This window comes from Cupressus sempervirens, chromosome 7 (genome assembly GCF_028749045.1).
Source record: "Cupressus sempervirens isolate cs-2001-9-10 chromosome 7, ASM2874904v1, whole genome shotgun sequence".
In the NCBI taxonomy this organism is placed as follows: Eukaryota; Viridiplantae; Streptophyta; class Pinopsida; order Cupressales; family Cupressaceae; genus Cupressus; species Cupressus sempervirens.
Window position 1 is genome coordinate 532,452,912 of NC_143124.1, and position 13,409 is coordinate 532,466,320.

Genomic DNA, 13,409 nt, shown 5'->3' on the forward strand with positions numbered 1-13,409 from the left:
AACACTACATGTAGATAACCTACCCTAAGCTCATGGAATCATTAATCACAAAATCACCACAGTCCTATACAAGCGACTAGAAGAATACCAAAAGATAATTCACAATAAAAGCATCAAATCTCCATGAGCAACTAAAAAGCATCCATTAATAATCATGACCACAATAGTTTTCTATTGGCAACTGAAGGTATCACTAACAATCACAATATCCATTGGTTCTCAACAAGAAACCAAAAAGTATCTCAAAGTAATACTGATCGAAGACTCCAAAAATGGTCGAGTCAAAACATGTCACATCATGACATCATCAAAAAATAAATCAACACTTTAGTCCTATCATGGCGACTAAAAAGTAATCCAAGTATAACTAATCAATGAATCAAAAATGGTTAAGTCAAGTGTCTCAAATACATACACCTCAGCTTCACACAAGAAGACTAGAAAGCAATAACAATCAGTAAATACAAACATCTCATAGAGCACACCATCACATTGCCATGGTTGAGTTTAGAAAGATCGAGATCAAATAACATCAACATGCCATCACATTCGCATAACTCCCAATCCTCTAGTAGACATCCTAACTGGTCAACACTCTAGGACCATCCGAATCCCAAACATGGATAGCATAAAGAACAAGATACAAACACATATTTTAGTTTGCTTTCACAATCACACGGTTAAGCCAAATATTAGGTTTCAATTTTCGTTTTCAAGTACATTTCAAGTGTATAAGATTCTTCATTTAATCTACAACTCAACCCATTTATTTTTTTGAATAAAACATAGAATTATCCCTCCATTATTTTAAAACAATTCTCTAAAATAATCATAAGATAACTATTTACTTATTTAAATCATTGAACTAGTTCCCATTGACTTTTAGATAAAAACATTTGTATTATTTCACTAAAAATCAATGTTACTAATAATTCCAAGATGCGTCTCCCACTATTCAAATAATAAAAATAATACTTATCAACTTTCAAATAATTAGTTTACAATTTCCTTAAAACACTTCAAGGACAAGCATTTATTTAAAATAATCTTCATTGATTTTAAGTAAAATCAATCTCATTAATAATTCAATTATTTAATTCTACTAAACATTTATTAATATCTCTTTTCTTTTAATTTGCCCTCATTTAAAAATCCATTTACTCAAATTGACTAATAATTAATTACACTTCTTCTACTATTAACTAATCTAAATTAAATTAAATTAAATTAGATTAGTTAATAAATCATACAAAACTAATGCATAATAATAAGATTCTACTTTTATTTGAACCCAAACCCGAATCAATTTCCAAATCTTGATTATAAATGTCTTAGATCTATGTTGGTTTAGTTTTTAATTCATTCCATGCTTTGATAGATTATTTTTGTGAAGTTTAAGCACAAAGAACTCCTAGTTATGGAAAGTGGAGGAATGATTGTCATTGAATAAAATAGTCCCAGTACGGGGGCCATATCTCCCTAATGAATCGTTGGATCGGGCCGAATTTGAAATATGTTGGAGAGGGCCAAGTTGCACCAAATCTGAGTAGAGCGATTGAATAAATTTGGTCAAGGTAAAAAGTTATGAAGGTTTGAGTTCGGGTCTATGTAAGGGACAACGACAGGGCAGTTTGTGATGAATTTTCTTCATAAATAAAACTAGGGTTTCCTAATATTTTCTTTGCAACCAAATAAAAAATAACATACATATCTAGATTCCAATTTCAAGATTGAAGATTCGTTCATGGAGTATATTCAGACACATATAATAGACACGATGAATATAGGAAGAGAAAGAGTGCAAATGGAATATGTGAAAATCACGAGTGCACCTGAATACTAATGCTAATTTGCTATGCCTCAGAAGTCCATAGAAAAATCCCTTCCTTCTCCAACATTCGCCATTCCTCCAAGAATCAAACCAACCGAAACCCCCAAGTGACTAGGAGTGCTTGTAGAAGCATATGAGCTTTTCAAATGCATGTAAGCTTGTCCAAACACACTAGGAGAGCCTCTATATAAAGGCCTCTAATATGCATCTAGAATGTGTCTAGAAAGAACTAGGAGATAAGCATGACAACTAAGCACATAACTTCCACGATAAGAAGATAAACATGATGAGGTGTGTAGAATGTTGTAGACACCATGTGCTCAAATAATATGCTACTTCCTAAGTGTAGACAACATGTGCATAATTAGAGTGCAAACTCTTGTGTTGTCAACATGACAACTCCCAAGAGCTCACATACTCCTATGTAAATGAATAATGCATATTAATTTATTTAATATTCACTTGACTATTTTTAAATTAATTTATTAATAAATCCATTTGTTTTATCTTAATATATTTTAATCACATGCATGCATCACGTGATCTAGAATCTTTTAATAGTTTTAATATCTTTTCCACTTTTACATTTATTTTCAAAACTTAATTGATAAAATATTTATTAACTTAAATAATAATATTATTTAGCATTTATTTAAAAATGAACTCTAAATATATTATTATTAAATAAAATAAATATTATCACGTTCTAAATTTAAACTGATAACTTTTATCTTCAAATTTATTTAATTTATTTAATTAATTTCCCAATTAATTAAATAAAATAAATATCATATTAATTTTCCATTAAATTAAACCATTAATTAAATCTTTTAATTAGGCTTAATTAATAGAAAATACACCAAAGACTCATAAAATAAAATACTAAAAAAAACCCATCATAGCAAAACACATACAAAATCAAACCAAAAGAGTTAATATCACGAATTATGTCATCCGACATATTCAGAGGGTACTCAACTCAGATACTTGTCCTAATTTTCAATTAGGACAAATGGCTTAAAGGGTTGGGATTTGGACTTGAGAACTTATCTCCCCTCTCTTGCCATTGAGATAATGCGATAGGGTATGCTCATCCTGGCAATTCAGGGAAGTCGATACCTGGTACCTGCAACCTGCATAAAATTCATGCATGTACAAGCAAAATATATACTAAGCTAAATAGGCAATGGCAGGAAGTGGTGCATCATGTAGATCCTGACTAGCAAGTGACTACGACTCCCTTCCTTAACCACATTAGAAATGCCATACAGAAAGAAAACAAACACGCACACCATACACATGCAAGTATGGGGTAAGTATCCATAAGAAAACACATATGATAATAAATCATCTAACTAATCATCAACAACAACTGCAAACACTGAAATAATCATCATACATACATGAACTATAAGGTACCAAGTAATCTCATCATATATTAAACTGAATGTAAAAATAGTATCTGATAATCTCAAAACAATGCCACTATTAATCATCAACATAAAACTAGCCCTAAAAGAGTTCGACAATGATAGCAAAAATGTGAACTAGGGGTAGGCACTACAGAACCACAAAAGCTATGATACCAATTGTTGGAAATATTATAAAAGGCTAAGTTAATGAGAGGGGAGGGGTGAATTAGTAACTTGTAAAAATTTAATCCTTAATTACTAATCAATCCTTCATATGTATTCTGATCTAGTTGCACGCATGAGAAACTAAAAACATGAAAGCATACATAACACTTTAACACACAATTTGGTGACCTAAAAACTCTCCAAATAGAAAGTAAAACTGGGTTGGGGATGATACCCACAAGATTTAGTACTATAGTATAAGTTGGCTTCTTAAGGCTTACAATGATCACTTCTGATGACCTACCCTGTTAGGAGCAATAAGGATTGCTAGGTCCACCTTGCTAAAGGATTTACAAACATACAATGAAGTATGCACTCGATAAAGAGATTTACATAAGACTATTAGGTTTACCTTGTTAAAGGATTTGACTGATCCACCTGTTAGGATGAAACAACAGCTTGATCTCTGATCTACAACGTGGTTTGCTGAATGAGATACCTTTGAGTGTAAAATCACCTTGCTGTGATAGATGAATCTTCACTGCTCCTTATATTGCTTTTGGCCTTGGTCTTCGCTCTTCTGCTCTGTTGTGCTTATTACATTGCTTTGGTACCTTACTACTCACCTTGGATGTGATACAATACATTACATATATACCAATCCAATTAATCAAATTACAAAGTTAGCCAAAATACAAGTTTACACAAAATGCACAGAGTTGGCTCATACTGTAGGAACTCAGGTTCTGAAGACTGACTCGGTGAGGTTCTGATACTCGACAACCACTATCAACGCTCAACATCGTCATGAACTCAGTAGATGTAGAAGCTCGGTCCATACTGATCACTTCCAAGTAGTCTTGAACTCAGTCTACACTAGTGACTTGGCAAATACTGTTAAGCTCGGCATATAAACTGAATCACTTGGTTAACACTAAGTGGCTCAATCAACACTGGATTCTTACTGTTGTAACTACAAACTCGGTAGCAACTATAAATCTTGGTTTACATTGAGATGCTCAGTGCAAAATAAAACTGTCCAAGGGACTTGGTAGAAACAAAAATGCTTGGTTAACACTATTAACTATACAATATGCTCGATAGATGCTTACAATCTGAATAAGTGTACGTCACTAATAACAAACATGATTGTAATGTCAACAATCACTTCTCAAGGGCCCCACCTACACTCTCAACCCCACTTGACACAATATCCAAATCTCTATGTAGAGGCAACAAATTAGATTGCGCATGAACCTTCATATGAAGGTGGAATGACTTAGGAGGGACAAAGCCCTCCCTAGAATCCACAACTACATACCATACAAATTGAAAAAATTGAAAAAATAAAAAAGATGAAAAAGGAAGAAGAGGAGTTATCTAGTGAAATAATACATTATTTTGTTATTTTAAATTGAAATTCAAAAAAATATTATTTTTCTTAAATAAAGTTGACATTAAAGAAAAAATATATGATTTATTCTGAAAATATATCATCAAATATAAAGAAGAATGAATCATATGAAAATAATTCTTCTATTACTATTTTATAATTTATCAAACAAAAATAACAATAAGTTTATAATTTTATTATACAAATTCTTTCAAAATAATTATATTCATAATTCTCCATGTATAACATAATTTAAAACTTTTAATCATAATATTATATAAACTTATATATGAAACCTAATTAAAATCCCAACTAATCCCACCCAAAAAGCCCAAAATTAAATAAGTTATAAATGTACACAAGTCAATAGAGCAAATATAATAAAGAAGACTAATTCAACGAACCTTTCACCCACACACTCAAATAGAAATTAATCTTGAAATGGGTATCTTTTTTTTTCCTCATTATTGGGGCATCTTGTTCAATTCTTAATGCTTCAGCTCACCTATCCAAGCTTTGTTGCAATCAGTGCCTCATACCTTCTTCAAATAAAAATGGAGAATATCATATATGTATATGAAGATGGTGGAGAGGGGGGCCACAAAAGGGCTTGAGGGGACATTCAACGTTTACATGAAGTCTTATGATTAAGAGTAATTAAGTGATAAGATTATAGTTCAAACAATGATGTTATATTTTATTTATTCACAAGTGAAAGTGACACTAGCTAGTTTACCAAACATGCTTATTTGGGAAGAGAAAGTAGAGAAAGTAGTCCCTTGCTTGGTTTTGGGTCAAATCTAAACTTCTTTTTGAGTGCCTTTAATTTTAACAAAGCTTGTATCGGTGGCTTTCAATAAATTCCATTCCTCTCCCAACGCTTGCCCAAGTAAATGACATTGGAAAAAAATAAGGAGGGAAAAGTCTACGAAGAATCAATCAATTCATAATTTATTTTGCGTGGGCTTCAAGCAAATACAAAAGTAATCCCGTGATAAATAAAAATAATAAATAATAATAATAATTCATATCCATAAATAATAATAATAATAATCCCGTGATAAATAATAATAAAATAATGATTCATATCCATCGGGAAAATAGCCTATATGACTTGATAAGACAAGTGATAAAGACTAGCAAAATATTGTTATTTTGTGGGCATGGGCGATTGTTAAGGAAGTTCTGTCGTTTTTTAAGGTATTATTTAAGTATTAGGAGTGTTAAGCTAAAAAAAGTTTAGCCTAATGAAGGGTAGAGAAATTTAAGTATTAATTTAGTTAATGAAGGGTAGACAAATTTAATTTATAATGTTTGGATAAATATTTAACTGAATGACCTATACTTTATGAGCAATCATTCACATTGATCAATTCGTAATGAGAAGGAATGACATGAATGCCCACTTAACACATCGCATCTAGGTGATTTTCAAGATAGTGTAGAATCAAGACTTCAAGAGTTGCCCATCTTGGTTGTATTGTACTTTAAGTACACTTAATCATGTTGCATTTTCCCCACTATTAATCATCTCCATTAAGCTTCCCACCTCATTTGCAAAACTCTTAGAAATACTTTGAAAAAGGTCCACCCTAGTTACAATTCAAATTGTTATTCAAGAAGTTAAGAAATGTGGAAAATTAATATGACCACTCAATCTTATCTCTTACCCTCACTTGCAAACATTCAACTAATTGAAACACTCCAAAAATTCCTTCCACTTGTTTAAAGTTGACTTATTATTTAAGAACTCACAAATAGACTAGATTAGTCCAACTACTAAATCCTATTTTCAAGAAGTTGAAATCTTTGAAAAATGTCTCCACTTATTAAAATTTTAGTTTTTATTATTTAAGCACTTTAAAAATGTGTGAAATACTCTTACTATCTTATTCCTCAAGTCCATTTATAAATCTTTCCACAAACTTAAATAGAAGAATACAAAAAATGTGTAAAATTAGTCTCTTGATCTTACCCCTTACCCTCTTTGCAAAACTTTACCCATCTTATCCCTTACATTCCCTATAAATATAATATTGATCTTATTCCTTCTTTGCACTTTGTGTAATACTAATCTAATCTAATAACATCTACAAATTAGTTCAGTTATTCAAATCCTTTAAGAGTTACCTTCATTCACAAAAAGTTTTAACAAAAGAAACCAAGTTACTTAAAAATGCATTCCCTTAATAAAAGTCCACTGATTACTGAAGAACTTTGAGAAATGTAAAATTAGTCTACTCCTTAATCTTATCCCTTGCATCTCCGCTCTCCTTGCTATTCATCTAAGAAACTACTAGTACCCACATGTTTATCCTGTAATTAAAAAAAAGAAGAAGTAAAACACTATTTACATCAGCATATACATCACAAAGCACGGTTGTCCCGGGAAATTCTCAAGCTGTCCAATGAATATATTTGTAAGCTGAAGAGACTTGGAGTAGAAGGAGGGTTGTGTTTTGTAAATATAAAACGGAATCCTCCAAATTAGATACGCCACTACTTGTTGTGGCAGCTTGGCCGAGTCAACACATCCCTCAAGCAAAGGATAGAACGGCGGGCCTTCTAGATTAGGTGGAAGTAATCTTTAGATTTCCATTATGCCGCCAGCATTAACATATTATAGTTGTTGTAGATGAATATGGTTATGGTGGATGTTGGATTTTGCTTACATGATCATCATGTATATCTTTAGATAAGAGGAAAAGGCGTGGATTATGCATTGCATTCTTTAGCGGCAACTTCTGAGCTGTGTCTCAAGTTTCTTCACAAAACCAGAGAAGGGCAGAAATTTTGAGAGGCGGGACATATCGGAGGAGGACATGGGTCTTTGGCAGCACGAAGAGAATCAGAAACAAACCAATTCTTATAAAGAATCCATTAAAGCTCTGGAAGCAGATATTCAACATGCGAATACATTGTAAGTTTCATCAGTAGCCTTAATTGTCACCCAAATTCTGTTCTAACACAATTATGGCTTTATCAATTCGCAGACTATTAAATAATAATTAGGGCAAAATGTGCACTCTTGTGTTTTTACATATTTATTTGAGGGGTGAGGTTATGGCTTTCCATGCGAACCATAACAGGACTGGGAAGTATAGGGAATCTGATTTTCATACAAAGAATTCGCAGCTGCTGTCTTATGGAAAATAAGATAATACCCATTTGAGGAATTCAATTAGGCGAATTTTTTTACCATTGTGGATGACAGGTGCTTTTTCTGAAATCTTCTGTATTTGCACACTAGTAAGGTTATGGTGTTTTTCTAACCTGATGATCGGCATGCCCACAACATTTACTTGGGCAAAATTCGCTATGATATTGTCATTTATTTATCTATTATCTTGTCTTTCTACGATAAATTTTCTGCCTGCCATACTTCATGTTTTCTCACTTTTCGGAGCCATTGTAATGGGTGGCAGAGAGCTTGTGGCTTTTCATTTTCGAAGTATTGAAGGGTAATATGCATTGAGCAGTATGTATCCTCTGATGGAGAATATATCCTTTAGCAGCCCGGCTTTGAATACAAGTGTCCTGATAAGCCCGGTTTAGCTTTTGAATATCAATAAATTAAACTCAAATAAGCCTCACAGTGTATAAATTAGGGTATGAAATGAAGCAAGGGTATTTGCAGACTTTCTGATAAACAAGGCAGTCTCTCTTCATTGAAGGTGCCTTGGTCCTATGATTACCAAATGCTGAAAGCCATAAAAATATAGATTATAGATGCAAAATATTGCAGTGAATGTATCAACATGTGCATGTCATTCAGGATTTTAGGTACTGCCAGAGGCTCTGGGTTCTGTTCATGGGATAGAAAGTATTTTAAAGCTTCTTTATTTATGAAGACTTCGAAGCTTCCTTTGAAGTACACCTATATTTCACAATAAAAAATTTTACAGGTCTTTTAAGTAATTCATCTTTGCACTCCTGATAGTCACCTTTGATAGGGAAAATGTCTTTAGCGCTTGGCAAGATGCTTATTGACTGCAAAGATCTCAGGCCCCCTGCCGCTTGCATATACTTGAATTACCATCAATGTGTGGGATGTGTGGGCAGTAAAATGCTGTTCAGGAGGCAAAATATTCTAGTCCTTTTCGTAAGTTGAAATCCTATAAATTACTAGCTTGTGAATGATCTGAAGTCATTCTATTCGAAATATGCAATTAATTAATTTGTCTATTTTGGGAAACATGAAACCTTTTTTAATGATGCATTGTTCTGGCAAAGTGCACCGATATAAGGGGTGCTGTTGAATTCTAAATACCATCCTTTAGGTGCTTGACATGATTAAAAAAATTTAAATAACTAATGGAAATTGAATTAGCATCTCGGTTTATTCTGCTTTTTCTGAAATTCATCTGACTATGAATAAATCATATCAAATTTTCTAAAGAAGTCTAATACCCTAGCATTTTGTTATCTTGTATTAGTTGCCTTCTCATTTTGTTTTCTTTTTGGATTCCTGCCATACCCTAACAAAATTTTAAGATATTGACTAAAATTTAAATTGGTTCAGGGCATCGGCATTTCCAAGGGAGTATGACGGTGCATGTCTTCAAATGAGGTTGTCTTACAGTCCTGTGGCTCCTTTGTTCCTTTTCCTTGTACAGTGGACTGATTGCAGCCTAGCAAGTACATTAGGTCTTCTGCACATCTTAATATATAAGGTGTGGTGTGTTGTTTCTTTTCTTTATCAGATGTTCATGGGTTGTTATTGAAATTGGCACAATTATAGTAAAGCCTTCTTTGTCAAGGCCAATGTTACTATGTTGATATTTTTGTTACTTAAAAGTTTGAAGCAAATGTGCTGCTTCCGTAGAGTTTCTTGTTTAAAAGAAATTAGAGCATTGACTTCTAAATAATTGGGCACTCTTTTCCTTTGTGCTATCGAATATGACGGAATTTTGCCTTGGGCAGGTCTTTTCAGATGGCACGACAACAATGTCAATTCATGAAAGGAAAGCTAGCCTTCGGGAATTCTACAGTAAGTAATTTTCTGTTTGCTTCTTCTTCTTTTTGTAATAAAGGAGAACAGGGAGGTTTTTGAAGGCCAGGACATAATAGATATGGTTTGTATCTGCAGCTGTCATATATCCTTCCTTAGTGCAACTAGAAGGAGGTCTAACAGAAAAGGAGGAGAAGAAACAGAGATCAATTTGCATGGAAAGATATAAGAAAAGTGTTGATGAAGAAAGAAACAAACTCTCAGAACTTGATTTGGAACGTGAAGAAGAATGTGGAATATGCATGGAGACCAATGGAAAAGTTGTGTTACCCACTTGCAACCATTCAATGTGTATTAGGTGCTATCGAGACTGGTATGAACTATAAAACCTATGCATATGAGGTTGCTAGATTAAAAGCTAAAATTCTCTTCCACTTTTTGACATAGCCGGTGATCAGAATTCTTGTCTTCTGGATTTGATTGTGTATCAACGTTTTCCTCTAGCTCTTCTCATCTTGATGATGGATCACGGAGTGTGATTCAAAACGTTGATGCAATAAATATATACACAATTAAATCCAGAAGACAAGAATTCTGAACATTGATGGATTGTGGAAATCTATGTACACTAATAGCTGGTGATATCAAACAAAGTAAAGTTTATCATAATACATAGTTCTCAAGCTTTGAGTGGTGCGTGCTTCTGGCTATCTGCAGGAATATGCGATCTGGATCATGTCCATTCTGTAGGGATAGCTTGAGAAGAGTGAACTCAACTGACTTGTGGATGTTTACAAGCAGTGGTGAAATAGTGGACATGGAAACGTTGAACAAGGAGAACTTAAGAAGGCTTTTCAATTATATTGAAAATTTGCCACTAGTAGTCCCAGAGAGCTTGTTTTATGTATATGATGCTCATTACGATTCCTATATGAAATGAATTTATTGGAATCATTGACATCTAGCAACCTGAATTGCTCTTCCTATCTCATAGGTTGCCATTGCTTCTGATACTGGCATTACCAGGTCTTGTTGGATGAAGAAAAGCTTCATCTACTTTGCTCACTTTTTGATGGTTACATCTCCCCATTGTTAGCAGAAAAAAGGCAGACATAGCGGAGGAGTTCTGGCTGCCCAAGTGGAAGCCATTAGAGTGTATTTAACACAATGTCTAGGTTGACTTGTACAGCAGGGCGCACCTGAACATGATGTGTTCTGGATTTATTATATTGTGCTGCTCTTATATGCTTGAATGGCCATTTGTACATACTAGCTTACTTGAAGATTGCCTGTAAAGATGGGCAAGCTTGTAACTTGCTTCTTGTAAACATGATCTGAAGATGCCCGCTATTTGTCTGGGTTGCATTTGGACGAGCATTGTTGTAGACATGCTTTCTTCCCGAATTTCAGTCCTGGAGATTAATAAAGGCAGCCAATTGGCTGTACAAGCAGGACCTTTCTCTGTTCAAAGGTGTTATCTTTTAATTGTATAGGAATCAAATTCTCTATTACCTTGTACCAGGCTTTGAGCATGTTTTGCTTAAAGCAATGCCTTTATATTCTATGATGAATGGGTTGCTGTCAATGCATATCCTCCTCCTCTGTTTGGTTGGAGGATTATTGCTTGTAATCTTTTTTGATATGTAATGGGCCGAAGCCTAGAGATTATCTACTTATTATTAATTGATGAGATTAATTATTATTATGTGTTATGCTAGAGTAAACTCAAACCCAAGACCTCCCAAATGTGAGTCTCACAATTTACCGTTGTCTTGTAGGCTCTTGCCTATTGCTTGCATCTTTTGACAGAAGGGTATTATGGTCTATTCCCTTATTGGCGAGGGTTCTGTTGAATGCTATCAGATGGGCCATATGTTGTTTTATTTGCAGTCATTACACTTGGTGTGGATGGTGATAACCTATGATGTTCATATGTGATCCAGTCTCTGTTTTATTTGTAGTTTTTTTACATACATATGCTATGCCTCTTACATGTGTTCCATCGACTCTGTTTCTCTATGTGACATATATAAATTTAAACATTTTACTATTTCATTTGATTAAAATCTCGCTACAGTCAATGTATCTAGTATGAAGTCGAATTCTGTATTTATTTGGTGAGGACTATTGGCAAATCAAAATCTGAACGGTAGCAGAGGTTACCCTTACTGTATGCTTAGAACTGCGAGGCAGGAGGGCATTGAATGGTTGCTGAATGGAACGCATGTATAGGAAGAGAAGGCCGACAACCATAAAATAATGTGTTTTATCATTACCATTACCATTCTAATAACTTGGAATTGTAATTGGCATCATCATTCCAATAAAAGCTCAATTCATTAAACACGTCCAATAGATAGAAAGAAAAGGCCTTCTGTAAAAGGGGTTAATTAACTTGACAATGTAAGGTGCAGATTTATTCCACCGGCGAAGAGTGCATATAACACCCTCATAGACACTGATATTCTGACTTTCTAAATTTTGAAAGGGAAAACGTCATGTCAGCTGGCATTCAAAGTATACCTCCAAACTAACTGTGTTAATAAAAACTTCTTATAAATGAAGTGTAGTCATAGTTGGAATATTGGAGGTCCCATTTTAATATTATCATTCTATTTTGAAAAGATGGTATTGTTTCTGGCATTACCTTAATAAAGCACAAATTGCCAAACATGAACTCACCAGATTGTTTTTTGGGGAGAGTTTGGAGTGCCTGTACACCATCTTGGGAAACAGATATCTGAGCTCTCAGAATTTTAAAGCGTCATCTGCTATCCAAATAAATATCATCATATAATTTATGCGAGTATGTGAATATAAATCCGAGTCATAATATGTAAATATAAATCTGAGTCATAATTTGACCACTTCAATGCCTTGTATTTGAGACCTCTCGGATTTGTAAAAGACCATGACATAATTTGACCACATCAATGTGTGCATATGAGACCTCCTAGATTTATTAAAGACCTTTAGGATTTATGTTTCATATGTAGCTTATGTGAATATATGTTAGTCGTGATTTGACCACTTAATGTGTTGTATCTGAAACCACCCAGATTTATATAATAAAGACTTTAGTAGTGCAGTGTTGTAGCTTAGGTGAATATAATTTATTTATAAATTGGAAGTGGTATATTAACTACTTTGTTGTTGTAGTTGAGACCTCAGATTTGTAAATGATTTTTAGCATTGTTGTTTCACTTTAGAAACTTGAAAATGTTATGGCACTATCAGTTCAATAAAAACACATTCATTAAAGACTTATGCTAGAGGTTCAAATTGAAAAACTCCATTGAAAGGGTGCAATTGAAGAACTCTATTGAAAGGGTGCAAATGATTGGACAATGTAAGTGAATGTGTTCTATAGGTACAAATAAAAGGCCTCCATTGAAGGGGTGAAAATAATTGGACAATGTTATGTGAATGTTTTGATTAAGTAAAAACAGGTTTTGAAGGACCCGAAACCTTTACAATAACAGAAGTTTAGAGATAAACAAGAGAAAAGAACATCAGAGAAGAAAAGCATGGAACACAATGAAATAGACCTCCAACAAAAATAGTCATGAGGTCACATAAGACAAAGCTGGAAAAAACAACGAAAGTACAGCAACCAACCAGCTAAGAAATCTTTATCAGGTCAGCAACCTGGTCCAC

The 13,409-nt window shown here is 33.6% G+C and overlaps 1 protein-coding gene across 2 annotated transcripts; it reads left to right on the forward strand.

Annotated features, from left to right (window-relative positions):
* The first annotated feature begins 7,199 nt into the window (after window positions 1–7,199).
* Window positions 7,200–11,464, forward strand: LOC149547856 (E3 ubiquitin-protein ligase AIRP2-like). 2 transcript variants are annotated; one of them, XM_089791906.1, is made up of 6 exons: window positions 7,200–7,375; window positions 7,497–7,721; window positions 9,324–9,474; window positions 9,725–9,791; window positions 9,891–10,125; window positions 10,470–11,464. In XM_089791906.1, the coding sequence occupies exons 2-6, from the start codon at window positions 7,624–7,626 to the stop codon at window positions 10,690–10,692; spliced, it is 774 nt and encodes a 257-aa protein (XP_089648032.1). In that variant the 5' UTR covers window positions 7,200–7,375; window positions 7,497–7,623; the 3' UTR covers window positions 10,693–11,464. The 2 variants fall into 2 exon arrangements, with proteins under 2 accessions (XP_089648032.1, XP_089648031.1); XM_089791905.1 differs by lacking the exon at window positions 7,200–7,375 and having other exon boundaries at window positions 7,485–7,721.
* Window positions 11,465–13,409: the final 1,945 nt, after the last annotated feature.

Excerpts from the sequence above, each read along its gene's own strand:
- LOC149547856 (XM_089791906.1), top strand. The coding sequence starts at position 7,624 with ATGGGTCTTTGGCAGCACGAAGAGAATCAGAAACAAACCAATTCTTAT. Across the intron at positions 9,475-9,724 it reads TGCACATCTTAATATATAAG|GTCTTTTCAGATGGCACGAC; the intron begins GTGTGGTGTGTT and ends TGCCTTGGGCAG. Across the intron at positions 9,792-9,890 it reads TAGCCTTCGGGAATTCTACA|CTGTCATATATCCTTCCTTA; the intron begins GTAAGTAATTTT and ends TTGTATCTGCAG.